Source organism: Gorilla gorilla, chromosome 5 (genome assembly GCF_029281585.2).
Source record: "Gorilla gorilla gorilla isolate KB3781 chromosome 5, NHGRI_mGorGor1-v2.1_pri, whole genome shotgun sequence".
In the NCBI taxonomy this organism is placed as follows: Eukaryota; Metazoa; Chordata; class Mammalia; order Primates; family Hominidae; genus Gorilla; species Gorilla gorilla.
This window is the reverse complement of record NC_073229.2, coordinates 73,131,936-73,148,956: the sequence shown is the minus strand read 5'-3', so window position 1 is coordinate 73,148,956 and position 17,021 is coordinate 73,131,936. Positions and strand designations below refer to the sequence as shown.

The following is a 17,021-nucleotide window of genomic DNA, read 5'->3' as shown; positions in this document are numbered from 1 at the left end:
TAATCCTTATATATTGATTAAGTATATTATTATGTATGGTTTGCAATATTGACTGATTTGTGGAGTGGCTTGAGCCTGTGTACCCATGGCTCTGAAAACAAAGTGAATGAGAAGTACTAAGGAGAACTGCCTCCTTGGGAACTCCATGTAGCTTGTGGCTTTTGTGATTGAACAGTATTAAAGCCTGACATTGTGAAAAGACACAAATGAGTGTGGACCTGGTTATCTCTGACTTTGCACCACTCATGTGAGTATTTATGCTACCTTCTTCTTCCTGATCTCCAGCCTAAGACAGAAAGAATTTATTTCAAAGTTTGAAGAGTCTCCTTGCCAAAATAATAAATTTGTAACAGCCTTATATAATTAAACAAACAACAACAAAAAAAATTAAAAAGCTGATATGTAAGTCAGGTCTATTAACCAATTCATTAGTCTAACTTGAATACATAATTTTTATAATATTATTTCATGGCTACCATATTTTGACATGCTGATTTTTTATTTCAAAAATCTACTCTGCATTTGAATTTCAAAGATGATACTGCATATGTACCACAGATTCAAAAAAATATTAATTGTCTGGTTTTATTTACACTATGTTGGATGATGGTGGGAACTCTAGCTAATGTAATGAGATCAAGTGTTGGGACTGGACTATAACAAATAAGGTGCCGAAATAAGAAAGTAAGGTATGAGTGTTTTTACCCACCTGCATAATTCATCATTTTGGCAGCTGCGAATTACACTGAGGCAAGTAGGGGGTGGAACCATGTTCACTGCACATGTCTTGCTGTGAAGAGCTTCTTTGGACTGCTGACAAGGTATATCAGATTGAGCACAGTCACAAAAAGCCAACATCTGGGCAATGTTAAAAGGTATATTTTGATAGAAGAACCGTATGGCTGCTTGGCACTGTTTCACATCACACGGATTTCCATTTGCTGAGCAAGCTTTAAGGTAAGAGGCCAACTGTGCATTACAGACCACATCCCCTACACATGCCTCTGCCACTTCCAAACAGGACCACATCCCTTTGAATCCTGAAAGCAATGATATGCCCAGGTCGTGGAAAAGTAAACACAAAGCTGTACATACAGAAACTGTAAAACACTGTGAGAAGTCTATGAGCAAAATACAATGATGTACCAATGTCCTATTTTTGGCAAACATTACATCTTTTAGAGTAAGTATGAATTTACTGAGACCTAAATCGTAGACTTATTGGAATCATCTTTCATCTATACAGGATACACATTGTGATCTAGAGTGATGGGAAGTGTGCTGGGCCAAAACTGAGCGGAAGGAAAAATCTCCCAGTCCAAGGTTTTCAAATGTAAACGATAAATCTTCAGAAATTGCACTTGAACTATATAGCTTATGGTTAGCTCATTGGCTCAAGGCAAAATGATTCTTGTTCTGTTGCACATTTTTGTGAGGGGAATCTTGAATAAAGGCTCCACATAGTTATTCTAGCATATATAAATGTTTATACTCCTACAGATACACAGGTATACACAAAAACAGTTGGTGCCAAATAACTTATAGGATCACAAATACCCATTAAATGTAATCACTATCTACTATTTGGATTTTTGTTTGTTTGATTTTTGAGACAGGGTCTTGTTGTATAGCGGCATGATCCCAGCTCACCACAACCTCCAACTCCTGGGCTCAAGTGATCCTCCTGCCTCAGCCTCCCAATGAGCTGGGATCACAGACACGTGCCTACATGCCCCGCTAAGTTTTGACTTTTGTTTTTGTTTTTGTTTTTGTTTTTGTTTTGTTTTGTTTTTGTAGAGACAGGGTTTTGTCATGTTGTCCAGGTTGGTCTCAAACTCCTGGGCTCAAATGATCCACCTACCTCAGCCTCCCACAGTACTGGGACTACAGCTGTGAGCCACTGTGCCCAAGTATTTGGTTTTAATTATTAAGTATTTCTTAGCGCATGTATAAATTGATAATGGATGGGCAAAGTAGTTGCTTTGATGCATCATTAGTAAAAGAAATGAAATGATTTTGTTGCATTTTATTACATTAGAACTGTTAAACCACATGATTTGTTTTGTATTGACCTATCTTTAAGAAGCCTGGTAACTGCATTTTATATTATCAGGTATTTGCAATGCAGATCAAAATAATAACTTAAAAACATTACCATGATGGGAACGTGTAGTTAGATTCCATTTGAATTTATCCTCTTTCACGTTATCTAGAAGGAAAACAAAGAAATTATTTCATTATTGAACAATTTTCTGAATTTTCTAGGAAAACGTGGGCCACATTTATAAATGAGTAAAGTCCACATATATTCAAGCAAAAGTATATACAAGGTTATGTAACGTGTATTTAGCCCTTGATATTCAAAATGAATGTGGTATAGATGAAGAAAACAAGCCTCTGAAATATCATTCAAGTGAGCTAAACAGCCCTGCTCTGAGGATTCAGTTACTTGAAGACTTAAATAAATGCTAGTGATTAGACTGTGTGCACGGAGTAAACAAACATTGGATGCTGACTGGGGAAAAAAACAAAACAGAAGGAATATTTTCTGAACACTACCTCCCACCCTGCCCAGCATAAAAACCCTTCTCAGAAGGGTCTTCATTAGTATGAAATGCAATTTTAAAACCAGTTTCACCTCTGATTATCTTATCCTCCAAGAGTTCTTAGAAATTATAATTATAGTATTGAAAAATCTCATCAACGAAAATGAACTCGGTGTTCATCTAATTCCAAAATATTTAAAGGAACATCGGTTGGTTCCCTACTATGTACCAGGTGACAAACTGAGGATGCAAATCTGCAGTCCCTGTCATCGAGCATCCCACAGCCCAGAAGGAAATACAGACATATAAGACAAAGCCAAAAGAAACCATAAGGAGCCCTAATGTATCCATAAAGTGGCAGGGGAATCAGATGACAAGATTTTCATTTTGAAATGAAAATTATTATTTTTTCATTGGATATTAAGATATTAAGTTTTGTTATGGCATAAATGTCCCTTCATGATTCAGTATGTCCTAATCTGAGCTGTTTGTTCATATTTCCTGCCTGCTAGTCTAGTGCACATATAAGATGGTGCTATCACAGGAAACTTACTTCTACCCCCAGGTGTGTCATGGCCTTCCAGACTCCTTATATTGTCCAAGCTATTCTCATTATGCATTGTTTTTCATTTTTTTAATTGATCAAGTCTCAGCTTGAGAACCACTCTTTCTTCTTGATCCCACCCATCATCCCGCCTCTCTGAGGAAGATCTGGAGGTTCCAACTTCTGTGCTACTATTCCATATCTAATAAAATCCCAACAAACAGATCCCAGGGAGTCACATAGCTTTTGTAACAGGTACAAAAGTCTAGGCTAGACATTCTTTTATGGATTAGTACCCCTGCATTGGGAATGATTGGTAAGGCTGTGCCACTGACTAAAATATATTCAAGAAGCTACTGTGTAGACCTAAATAAACAGCAGCTTCACTCACTGTTATTGACTGAATGTTTTTCTCACTACCCCTAAATTCATAAGTTGGAGCCGTAATCTCCGTGTGCAGTTATGGGGTGATGGTGTCTTTAGGTTAAAAGAGGTCATAAGAGTGGGGCCCTGATCGAATAGGATTAGTGTCCATGTCAGAAGACTTCAGAGAGCTAGCTATCTCTCTCCCCTGGAGCACTCACTGAAGAAAGGTCCTGAGAACACAGGGAAAAGGTGTCTAGCTATCTACAAGCTAGTAAAAGAAGAGTCCTAGCCAGGAACAGATTCTGGGGACCTTTATCTGAGATTTTTCATAATCCAGAACTGGGGAAAAATACAATTTTTGCTTTTTAAACCACCCAGCCCGTAGTATTTCGTTATGGTAGCCAGAACAGCCTAATTTACTTACTATATGAGTACTTGTTACCAACACAACAAAAGTTATTTTTAGTGTCTGAAAATAAAGTGCTTCATAGAAGGTATTACATTTTAATACTTATACATTAAATGCTAATTTTGTATGAAATTAACATTTACACATTAAATATAAAACTAGCATTTACACACACACACACACACACACTCATACATTTTTTCCCAGAGGATATTTTAAACAGTGGCTTTTACTGAAAGAGGAGTTGAAGGTCAATATGTTCAGGAAACAAATAAAAGTATTCACCAAAAAGACCTACATGTGAGTTATAAATCCTATACAATTCATCAGAAAATATCCAACAATCCCTAAAATAGGCTCTAATATCTAATATTAGAATCAGAAGTACTTCCATACATCTTCTTTTTCTTAACATTGATAATATCAGAAACTAAACTCTTGTATATGTAAATATTTTGATTTATATTTTATAATCTGATAAGAAATATGCTTACAATAAACTAGTAGACAAACATGTTTCTATAAAATGACTAGTTGAATTAAATGCAACAGAGATTTCTTTTTTAGAGAGTATGTGGCAACATTTAAATCAAAAGCAAAAGAAGATGCTCAAAAGAGACTGAGAAGAATCACCCATGGAAGCAAGAAGAAAAACAGAAGAGTGTAATATCTGGGAAGCCTAGATTTTCTCTAGCCTCACTTCCCTGTAGCTCTTGCTAGTGAATCCTACCCATTTCCCATATAGATCATACCACGATATCATTAGAATGTGTTTATATCTACTTTTCCAGCTTTGTAGCTTCCAAAATATTAATTATTCATCCTTATAAAACATTTCTCCTTCTTTGAATTTTATGCTATCGGGTTGTGCCTCCCTCTTTTGTCAAATATTAACCTCAAAGTCTTGCCCTGATATTCAGCATTGACTCAGGTACTGTCTCAATATTCTCCTCTACCTCAGATCTTGTCATTGTGCTAAGTTATCTCTATGTCTTTTGGGAAAAAACCATCTTCCACCCTTAATTCAGAATTCCTTAACCATAGCTCTTATGACCTTCACCTACACTCCAACTATGCCACACCAATGATTGACTTCTAGACCTGACATTGACATGAAGTTCCCTCTCTTTCAATTGCAAATATTAATTATCTTACTCGCTTCCAAAGCTTCACATTCTTGATTACTTCACGTGCACATATACCTCCAGAACTTTCGTCTTTTTATTCACTCCCAATCTTAGCATCATCTCCTGGATTCATAGACTCTTTCCAGCCTATATCACTCACCCATTCAGATAAAGGAACAGTTTCTTGTTATTGTCTTTTCGTCCTTTCTTCTTTTACTTTCCCGTGATTCTCTATAAAACTCCAACCCTATAAAATTTTACTGGGTGGTTTATCTGCTCATTTATACTGTTTTGTTTTCTCACAGAAAAGTCACACTATCAACTTAACTAGCATCCCAACAAATTAAAAAAATAATTACCACCAATATTACAGGTTATAGAACCACATAATGTTAATGTTCAATTTCTTTTGGTGATATTTTTCTTCATCACTTTGTTTTTTCTTTTTTGGGGGGGGGAAGATTTTCTGGTTTATTTTTTGTACTGATATCTAGGTTATTTCCACCAAGATAAAATTACATATTTCTAATTATTTCAGTGTCTTGAAATTTGTTGATATTTGCTTTGACTCAACACATGGTCAACTTTTTTTTTCTTTTACTTTTATACTTTAAGTTCTAGGGTACATGTGCACAACATGCAGGTTTGTTACATATGTATACACATGCCATGTTTGTGTGCTGCATCCATTAACTCATCATTTACATTAGGTATATCTCCTAATGCTATCCCTCCCGCCTCCTACCACCCCATGAGAGGCCGGGTGTGTGATGTTCCCCTCCCTGTGTCCAAGTGTTCTCATTGTTCAATTCCCACCTATGAGTGACAACATGTGGTGTTTGGTTTTTTTGTCCTTGGGATAGTTTGCTGAGAATGATGGTTTCCAGCTTCATCCATATCCCTACAAAGGACATGAACTCATTCTTTTTTATGGCTGCATAGTATTCCATGGTGTATATGTGCCACATTTCCTTAATCAAGTCTATCATTGATGGACATTTGGGTTGGTTCCAAGTCTTTGCTATTGTGAATAGTGTTGCAGTAAACATACGTGTGCATGTGTCTTTATAGCAGCATGATTTATAGTCCTTTGGGTATATACCCAGTAATGGGATGGCTGGGTCAAATGGTATTTCTAGTTCTAGATCCCTGAGGAATCGCCACACTGTCTTCCACAATGGCTGAACTAGTTTACAGTCCCACCAACAGTGTAAAAGTGTTCCTATTTCTCCACATCCTCTCCAGCACCTGTTGTTTCCTGATTTTTTAATGATCGCCATTCTAACTGGTGTGAGATGGTATCTCATTGTGGTGTTGATTTGCATTTCTCTGATGGCCAGTGATGATGAGCATTTTTTCATGTGTCTGTTGGCTGCATAAATGTCTTCTTTTGAGAAGTGTCTGTTCATATCCTTCACTCACTTTTTGATGGGGTTGTTTTTTTCTTGTAAATTTGTTTGAGTTCTTTGTAGATTCTGGGTAGTAGCCCTTTGTCAGATGAGTAGATTGCAAAAATTTTCTCCCATTTTGTAGGTTGCCTGTTCACTCTGATGGTAGTTTCTTTTGCTGTGCAGAAGCTCTTTAGTTTAATTAGATCCCATTTGTCAATTTTGGCTTTTGTTGCCATTGCTTTTGGTGTTTTAGACATGAAGTCCTTGCCCATGCCTATGTCCTGAATGGTATTGCCTAGGTTTTCTTCTAGGGTTTTTATGGTTTTAGGTCTAACATGTAAGTCTTTAATCCATCTTGAGTTAATTTTTGTGTAAGGTGTAAGGAAGAGATCCAGTTTCAGCTTTCTACATATGGCTAGCCAGTTTTCCCAGCACCATTTATTAAATAGGGAATCCTTTCCCCATTTCATGTTTTTGTCAGGTTTGTCAAAGATCAGATGGTTGTAGATGTGTGGTATTATTTCTGAGGGCTCTGTTCTGTTCCATTAGTCTATATCTCTGTTTTGGTACCAGTACCATGCTGTTTTGGTTACTATTGCCTTGTAGTATAGTTTGAAGTCAGGTAGCGAGATGCCTCCAGCTTTGTTCTTTTGGCTTAGGATTTTCTTGGCAACGCAGGCCCTTTTTTGGTTCCATATGAACTTTCTAAAGTAGTTTTTTCCAATTCTGTGAAGAAAGTCATTGGCAGCTTGATGGGGATGGCATTGAATCTATAAATCACCTTGGGCAGTATGGCCATTTTCATGATATTGGTTCTTCCTATCCACGAACATGGAATGCTCTTCTATTTGTTTGTGTCCTCTTTTATTCTGTTCAGCAGTGGTTTGTAGTCCTCCTTGAAGAGGTCCTTCACATCCCTTGTAAGTTGGATTCCTAGGTATTTTATTCTCTTTGAAACAATTGTGAATGGGAGTTCACTCATGATTTGGCTCTCTGTTTGTCTATTATTGGTGTATAGGAATGCTTGTGATTTTTGCACATTGATTTTGTATCCTGAGACTTTGCTGAAGTTGCTTATCAGCTTAAGGAGATTTTGAGCTGAGACAATGGGATTTTCTAAATATACAGTCATGTCATCTGCAAACAGGGACAATTTGACTTCCTCTCTTCCTAACTGAATACCCTTTATTTCTTTCTCCTGCCTGATTGCGCTGGCCAGAACTTCCAACACTGTGTTGAATAGGAGTGGTGAGAGAGGGCATCCCTGTCTTGTGCCGGTTTTCAAAGGGAATGCTTCCAGTTTTTGCCCATTCAGTATGATATTGGCTGTGGGTTTGTCATAAATAGCTCTTATTATTTTGAGATACATACCATCAATACCTAATTTATTGAGAGTTTTTAGCATGAAGCGCTGTTGAATTTTGTCAAAGGCCTTTTCTGCATCTATTGAGATGATCATGTGGTTTTTGTCTTTGGTTCTGTTTATATGCTGGGTTATGTTTATTGATTTGCATATGTTGAACCAGCCTTGAATCCCAGGGATGAAGCCCACTTGATCATGGTGGATAAGCTTTTTGATGTGCTGCTGGATTCGGTTTGCCAGTATTTTATTGAGGATTTTTGCATCAATGTTCATCAGGGATATTGGTCTAAAATTCTCCTTTTTTTGTTGTGTCTTTGCCAGGCTTTGTTATCAGGATGATGCTGGTCTCATAAAATGAGTTAGGGAGCATTCCCTCTTTTTCTATTGATTGGAATACTTTCAGAAGGAATGGTACCAGCTCCTCTTTGTATTTCTGCTAGAATTCAACTGTGAATCCGTCTGGTCCTGGACTTTTTTTTTGGTTGCTAGGCTATTAATTACTGCCTTAATTTCAGAGCTTGTTATTGGTCTATTCAGGGATTCAACTTTTTCCTGGTTTAGTCTTGGTAGAGTGTATGCATCCAGGAATTTATCCATTTCTCGTAGATTTTCTGGTTTATTTGTGTAGAGGTGTTTATTCTCTGATTGTAGCTTGTATTTCTGTGGGATGAATGGTGATATCCCCTTTATCATTTTTTATTGCTTCTATTTGATTCTTCTCTCTTTTCTTCTTTATTAGTCTTGTTAGGAGTCTGTCAATTTTGTTGATCTTTTCAAAAAAACCAGCTCCTGGATTCATTGATTTTTTGAAGGGTTTTTTGTGTCTCTATTTCCTTCAGTTCTGCTCTGATTTTAGTTATTTCTTGCCTTCTGCTAGCTTTTGAATGTGTTTACTCTTGCTTTTCTAGTTCTTTTAATTGTGATGTTAGGGTGTCAATTTTAGATCTTTCCTGCTTTCTCTTGTGGGCATTTAGTGCTACAAATTTCCCTCTACACACTGCTTTAAATGTGTCCCAGAGATTCTGGTATGTTGTGACTTTGTTCTCATTGTTTTCAAAGAATATCTTTATTTCTGCCTTCATTTAATTATGTACCCAGCAGTCATTCATGAGCAGGTTGTTCAGTTTCCATGTAATTGAGCAGTTTGGAGTGAGTTTCTTAATCCTGAGTTCTAGTTTGATTGCACCTTGGTCTGAGAGACAGTTTGTTATAATTTCTGTTCTTTTACATTTGCCAAGGAGTGCTTTACTTCCAACTATGTGGTCAATTTTCAAATAAGTGTGATGTGGTACTTAGAAGAATATATATTCTGTTGATTTGGGGTGGAGAGTTCTGTAGATGTCTATTAGGTCTGCTTGGTGCAGAGCTGAGTTCAATTCCTGGATATCCTTGTTACCTTCCTGTCTCGTTGATCTGTCTAATGTTGACAGTGGGGTGTTAAAGTCTCCCATTATTATTGAGTGGGAGTCTAAGTCTCTTTGTAGGTCTCTAATGACTTGCTTTATCAATCTGGGTGCTCCTGTATTGGGTGCATATATATTTAGGATAGTTATCTCTTCTTCTTGAATTGATCCCTTTACCATTATGTAATGGCCTTCTTTCTCTCTTTTGATCTTTGTTATTTTAAAGTCTGTTTTATCCAAGACTAGGATTGCAACCCCTGCCTTTTTTGTTTTCCATTTGCTTGGTAGATCTTCCTCCATCCTTTTATTTTGAGCCTATGTGTGTCTCTGCACGTGAGATGGGTTTCCTGAATACAGCACACTGATGCGTCTTGACTCTTTATCCAATTTGCCAGTCTGTGTCTTTTAATTGGAGCATTTAGTCCATTTACATTTAAGGTTAATATTGTTATGTGTGAATTTGATCCTGTCATTATGATGTTAGCTGGTTATTTTGCTCGTTAGTTGATGCAGTTTCTTCCTGCCATGGATGGTCTTTACAATTTGGTATGTTTTTTCAGTGGCTGGTACCGGTTGTCCCTTTCCATGTTTAGTGCTTCCTTCAGGAGCTCTTTTAGGGCAGGCCTGGTGGTGACAAAATCTCTCAGTATTTGCTTGTCTGTAAAGTATTTTATTTCTCCTTCACTTATGAAGCTTAGTTTGGCTGGACATGAAATTCTGGGTTAAAAATTCTTTTCTTTAGGAATGTTGAATATTGGCCCCCACTCTCTTGTGGCTTGTAGAGTTTCTGCCAAGAGATCCGCTGTTAGTCTGCTGGGCTTCCCTTTGTGGGTATCCCAACCTTTCTCTCTGGCTGCCCTTAACATTTTTTCCTTCATTTCAACTTTGGTGAATCTGACAATTATGTGTCTTGGAGTTGCTCTTCTTGAGGAATATCTTTGTGGCATTCTCTGTATTTCCTGAATTTGAATGTTGGCCTGCCTTGCTAGATTGGGAAAGTTCTCCTGGATAATATCCTGCAGAGTGTTTTCCAACTTGGTTCCATTCTCCCCATCACTTTCAGGTACACCAATCAGATGTAGATTTGGTCTTTTCACATAGTCCCATATTTCTTGGAGGCTTTGTTCGTTTCTTTTTACTCTTTTTTTCTCTAAACTTCTCTTCTTGCTTCCTTTCATTTGTTTAATCTTCAATCACTAATACCCTTTCTCCCAGTTGATCGAATCGGCTACTGAAGCTTGTGAATTCATTACGTAGTTCTTGTGCCATGGTTTTCAGCTCCATCAGCTCATTTAAGGACTTCTCTATACTGTTTATTCTAGTTAACCATTTGTCGAATCTTTTTTCAAGGTTTTTAGCTTCTTTTCGATGGGTTCGAACTTCCTCCTTTAGCTCAGAGAAGTTTGATCATCTGAAACCTTATTCTCTGGACTCGTCAAAGTCATTCTCCATCCAGCTTTATTCCATTGCTGGTGAGGAGTTGCATTCCTTTGGAGGGGGAGAGGTGCTCTGATTTTTAGAATTCTCAGCTTTTCTGCTCTGTTTTTTCCCCATCTTTGTGGTTTTATCTACCTTTGGTCTTTGATAATGGTGACATATAGATGGGGTTTTGGTGTGGATGTCCTTTCTATTTGTTAGTTTTCCTTCTAACAGTCAGGACCCTCAGCTGCAGGTCTGTTGGAGTTTGCTGGAGGTCCACTCCAGACCCTGTTTGACTGGATAGCAGCAGCGGAGGTTGCAGAACAGCAAATATTGCTGAACAGCAAATGTTGTTGTCTGATCGTTCCTCTGGAATCTTTGTCTCAGAGGGATACCCAGCTGTGTGAGGTGTCAGTCTGCCCCTACTGGAGGGTGCCTCCCAGTTAGGCTACTTGGGGGTCAGGGACCCACTTGACAAGGCAGTATGTTCATTCTTAGATTTCAAAGTCCATGCTAGGAGAACCACTATTCTCTTCAAAACTGTCAAACAGGGACATTTAAGTCCGCAGAGGCTTCTGCTGCCTTTTGTTCGGCTATGCCCTGCCCCCAGAGGTGGAGTCTACAGAGGCAAGCAGGCCTCCTTGAGCTGCAGTGGGCTCCACCCAGTTTGAGTTTCCCAGCTGCTTTGTCTACCTACTCAAGCCTCAGCAATGACAGGTGTCCCTCCCCCAGCCTCGCTGCTGCCTTGCAGTCTGATCTCAGACTGCTGCTCTAGGAATGAGCGAGGCTCCATGGGCGTGGAACCCTCCGAGCCATGCACAGGATATAATCTCCTGGTGTGCCATTTGCTAAGACCACTGGAAAAGCGCAGTATTAGGGTGAGAGTGACCCGATTTTCCAGGTGCTGTCCGTCACCACTTCCCTTGGCTAGAAAAGGGAATTCCCTGACACCTTGTGCTTCCTGGGTGAAGCAATGCCTCGCCCTGCTTCAGCTCATGCTCAGTGGGCTGCACCCACTGTCCTGCCCCCACTGTCTGACAAGCCCCAGTGAGATGAACCCGGTACCTCATTTGGAAATGTGGAAATCACTCGTCTTCTGCATCACTCACACTGGGAGCTGTAGACTGGAGCTGTTCCTATTCGGCCATCTTGGAACTGCTGTCAACCACTTTTGTTTGCTCATTTCATTTGATGATACTCTTTATATTCTCCAGGGTTTACACATAAATATTTTATGAATGGATACATGATTTAGATGCTCAATGTTTAATTAATGAAAAATATTTACATTATATATTCACTAATCATTTGCTAAGTGTCAGGTATTATGCTGGGTGCTTTAGCATATTTTTGAAAAGAAATAACAAAACTGATTTTCTTGAGAATAGAAAAGTGCATGTCTGTGTACTCTGGAGAATATTTTGGGAATGCAAAGCACGGAGAGAAAACCATTTTGTTGAAGTGATGATTAGAAGGTTTGTGGAGGATGCTGCAGTTGACATAGAAGGAATGGTAAGATTTAAATTATCATGTTCTTTCTCATATTTAAATTATCATTTTCTTTATAATTCTTTATCATGAATTATAATAAATCAGCTGAATGCTTTCTGTAAACACAAAAACCAGGTCAGGTCCTTTACGAAGTCCATCAGGAATATTTAGGCCTTCTCCTTTGGGTCTTGTCCATATGAAACTCTCATTGAGTGCAAGGTTTTTGTATGCCTGATTCATCAATATTTCCACATAACAGCATTTAATAAATTTCTATTGTGGAAAAAACAGTTTTAGTATGTAAACTGATTTCAACTTAACTGCTCTAAATATGTATAGTTCTGTTGATATAGAATATTTTGTCAAAATTTGATATGCTAAAAGTGACAAGGCTATTAAGTTCAGATGTCTTACCATCTTGAAAAAACTCAATAAATATTTTAATAAGCATTTCAGCATGCTAACATTTCAGCCTAATTAATCTAAAACTAGTAATGTCTATTAAGTAGCAAATTAATGCCATTATCAGGCCCTATCTTTTTTGACTTTTCAGATTTTTGACAATTTTCTTCATGTCCTCTCTTTCATTGGCTTCAAAAATTCTACTCTCTGTAGTTTCTTTTCCTGTATTTAAAAAACTTCTTTTTGGTTTCTTCAACTAGGTCATAAAATTCTTCTGAAAATATCTTTCTCCTCCCTTTGTGTTTTTCCCAGGCAGTCTTACTCTCCTTTATGTTTTTTATCTACTCATAAACCTCTGTATCTCTGTTTTAGGTTTCTCTCCTCAAGATCCCTGCTTCCCAATGCCAGCTTGATGAGGCATGTTCCTTTACATTTTTAGACTATTTTTTTATCATTGCAAATTTAGAAAAAAAACCAACATTCCTAACTCGAATATTCCAAAGCATGCCTCAGATGAAATGTTTTCAGAATACAACTCATCACTTTCGTCCCCAGTCCTGTACAATTTTTCATTTCTTGGCTCAATGTATAGCAATCCCCTTGTCCCAAGCCAGCCACCTGGAGATTATGCTTAATACATTTTAAATTCCTCATATCCAACTGGTCACCAATTCCTATTGATTATTATTCATAAATATACCTTAAGTATATATTTTATTATAATTCTCAGGACCAGTGCCTTAGTTCAGGCATGCATTACCTCTCTCTTAAATTATTTTGATGGCTTTTTAACTGACATTCTTGACCTGCATCTTTCTTTGCCCCCCATTCCATCCTCTCTACATTATTGCCTGTGATATCTTTTGAGAAACTGATGATACATTCCTCTATTTAAAATATGTAATAGCTCCTCATAGCAACGGTTTAAAGTCTAATCTCTTTAGAAAGATATGTAAGTTTAGCCTTCCTCCTTTTCATAAATAGCTGATTTCTTTCCAGTGTTAAATACTTTTCCATTCCAGTATCCAGTTTAACAAGGGAATTGTTGCTCCCCAAATGCTCCCCACTTCATTCTGTTTCTTCTGCTTAAAATATCCATTTTGTTTTGCCTACCTAATGAAACCAACTTACCAACTTCACAGAATTGTGAAGTCTTCTGAGTCACCATTATTTTTTACTCTATGGCTTCTGGTACTTTGTCTGTGTGTGTGTGTATGTGTGTATCCTTATCATGTGTGTAGCATGTATCACATTGTGCAGGTGATATTTGGCAATTATTATTTTAATTAAGAATTGAGATCATACAAAATATGTTATATTATGATACTGAAATTAAACTAGAAATCAATAATGAAGATATCTGAGAAATCTCAGATATTAGGAAATTAAATAACCTTCTAGCTCGGCATGGTGGCTCATGCCTGTTATCCCAGCACTTTGGAAGTTCGATGCTGGCAGATCACCTGAGGTCAGAAGTTCAAGACCAGCCTGGACAACATGGCAAAACCATGTCTCTACTAAAAATACAAAAATCAGCCAGGTGTGGTGGCAAGCACCTGTAATCCCAGCTACTCAGGGGCTGAGGCACAGGAATAGCTTGAACCCAGGAAAAGGAGGTTGCAGTGAGCTGAGATCACTCCACTGCACTCGAGCCTGGGTGACAGAGAGAGACTCTGCCTCAAAATATAATAATAATAATAAAATAAATCATAACAAAGAGGAAGTCACAAAGGAAAGGAGAAAATATTTTGACATAAATATAAATTAAAACTACATATCAGAATGTGTGGCTATAGCTAAATCAGTACTTGGAAGGAAATTCATAGTATTAAATGCTTATATGAGGAAAGAATAAAATCTCAAATCAGTGGTTCAAGGTTTTATGTTAGGAAGCAAGAAAATGGAGAACACATTAAAATCAAATCAGACACACACATAAAGAAACAATGAATAGTAAAATTGAAAGGACACAAATTATACAAATTATCAATATGTAAACACAAAAAGGACATCACTGCAACTGCTACAGACATTAAGAAGGACAATTAGGAAATACTAGGAGCAATTTTGTAGGGAGATAGAAACCAAAAAGAAACAGTAAACTGAAAACTTTAAGGATAAAAATCCAACATAAATTCAGCAAACGGAAGACACAAACTACCAAAGCTCACTCATGAAGAAATAGATAACAAGAATAGTCTTATAACAAGTTAACACATTGAATTTATATTTTCAAACCTTTTTAATGAAGCATGGGCCAGATATCTTTGCTGGTTAATGAAATAGATCATGTAAGGAAGGAATGACACCAATTGTTTTTGTGCTTTTCCAGAATATTGAAGAGGAGGAAATACTTCCCAGATGATTTTACAGGCCAGCATAACTTAGATACCAAACCAAAGACATTATAAGAAAACAAATCAACATGCCAATATACTTTACGAACATAGTTTTTTAAACAAAATATTAGCAGTTGAATCCAGAAATACAAAAAGAATAATACACCATGATTGAACAGAATTTAGCCTTGAAATGAAGGGCTGGAACAACAGTAAAAAATCAAATAATGAATTTCGCCATATAAAAAACTAAAGGAAAAAATGTGATCAAGCTTGGCAGGACATGGGGGAGGAGAAATGGAGAGAAGCTGGTTAACGGGTACAAATATACATTAACATAGAAGGAATAAGTTCTAGTACTTGATAGCACAGTAGGGAGACTATAGTTAACACTAATTTACTATATATTTTAAAATGGCCAGAAAAATTGAAATACTCCCAACAAAAAGAAAAGATACATGTTTGAAGTAATTAATAGTAATAGAGACAAAAAAAGTATTTGCAGAATTCAGCATTTATTTATGCATTTATGATTTTAAAAACGAAGAAAACCAAAAATATAAAGGAATTCCCTCCACTTGATAAAGATAACCTGCAAAGAACACACACACACACACTCTTTATGGTACAAAACTGAATGCCTTTCTCCTAAGACAGGTGAAAAGGTAAGATGTCCACTTTCCACAATTCTATTTAATATATTGAAAGCTCTAGTTGGGGTAATAAAGCAGGGAAAATAAATGAAAGACTACAGATTGGAAAGGGGAAAATGAAACTCTATTATGGATGACAAGAATATTTATGTAGAATTTCCTGCAGATTCTACAAAAAATAGAATAATTGCATTTAGCAAGTCATAGGCTATAAAGTCCATATAGAAAAATCAATAGTATTTCTATATAATCACTATAATCAATAGAAAGTTAAGATCTAAAATAAATTACCATTTGTAACAGCACCAAAACCTGAAGTGTATTTGTAGAAGCCTAAAAAGTTGTGCAAGAACTATATACTGAAAACTATCAAATACTGATGAACTAAATCAATGAAGTTATAAATAAATGAAGAAATATATCATGTTAATAAATCTGAACACTTGACATAGTAAATTGGTTTATAATTTCAAGGTAAGTTCAGTCAAAATGTCAGCAGGATTCTTTGCAGACATTGACAAGCTGATTCTAAAATGTTTATGGAAAGACAAAGAAGTGGCCCGGCCTGGTGGCTCACACCTGTAATCCCAGCACTTTTGGAAGCTGAGGCGGGCAGATCAATTCAGCCCAGGAGCTGGAGACCAGCCTGGCCAAGACGGCGAAAACCCGTTTCTACTAAAAATACAAAACTTAGCTGGTGTGGTGGCACATGCCTGTAATCCCAACTACTTGGGAGGCTTTGGCATGAGAATCGCTTGAACCCAGGAGGTAGAGGCTGCACTGAGTGAAAATTGGGCCACTATGCTCCAGCCTGGGTGGCAGAATAAGACCCTGTTTCAAAAACAACTACAGCAACCACAACAAAAATAAAATAAAATAAAGACAAAGAAATAGAATAGCCAAAATTATTTTTTAAATAACAGTTAATGGAATCATACTACTTGATTTCAAGACTTTCTGTGAAGCTATAGTAAGACTATAAAATATTTGCAAAAGTACAGAATTAACTCAGTGGAACAGAATAGAAAGTCTAGAAATAGAGCCACCAACATATGGCCAAATGACTTTTGAGAAAAGTAAAATTATATTATTTTCCACAAATGTGGGTGGAACAATTAGATATTTGCAGGGAAGAAAATCTGACTTATATCTTGTACTGGATACAAAAATTAATTCATAATGCAACATAGGCCTAAATATATAACCTAAAACTACATCATTTCTAGATCTTATGAGAAAATCTTTGTTAATGTGAATTAAATATTTATTAGATGCAACATCAAAAGTATGATCTATGAAAGAAAAGATGATAAACTCAATTTCACCAAAATTTTTAAAATTCTGTTTTTTAAGACACTCTTACATGATACAGACTAAAAAAATACAAAACACATACTCTGATTAAAAAAAATCTATTCAACTTACAGAAACAGCTCTCAAAACTCAATGCAATAACCAAACACCAATTTAAAAATGGGCAAAAGTTTGAAGAAATACTTTACCAAATAAGATAGACAGATAGATGGCACACTGCACATAAAAATATGCTTAACATTATAATTAAGTGC

General features: G+C 36.8%; 1 protein-coding gene across 1 annotated transcript in view; it reads right to left on the bottom strand.

Annotated features, from left to right (window-relative positions):
• The window catches only part of GFRAL (GDNF family receptor alpha like), a 74,612-nt gene that overhangs the window by 49,853 nt on the left and 7,738 nt on the right, over nt 1-17,021 (bottom strand). The window contains exons 4-5 of the mRNA XM_004044227.2: nt 2,156-2,209; nt 710-1,040 (exon numbers count right to left, since the gene is read on the bottom strand). Coding sequence (XP_004044275.1) covers nt 710-1,040; nt 2,156-2,209 — 385 coding nt within the window. The remainder of the gene's footprint in view (nt 1-709; nt 1,041-2,155; nt 2,210-17,021) is intronic.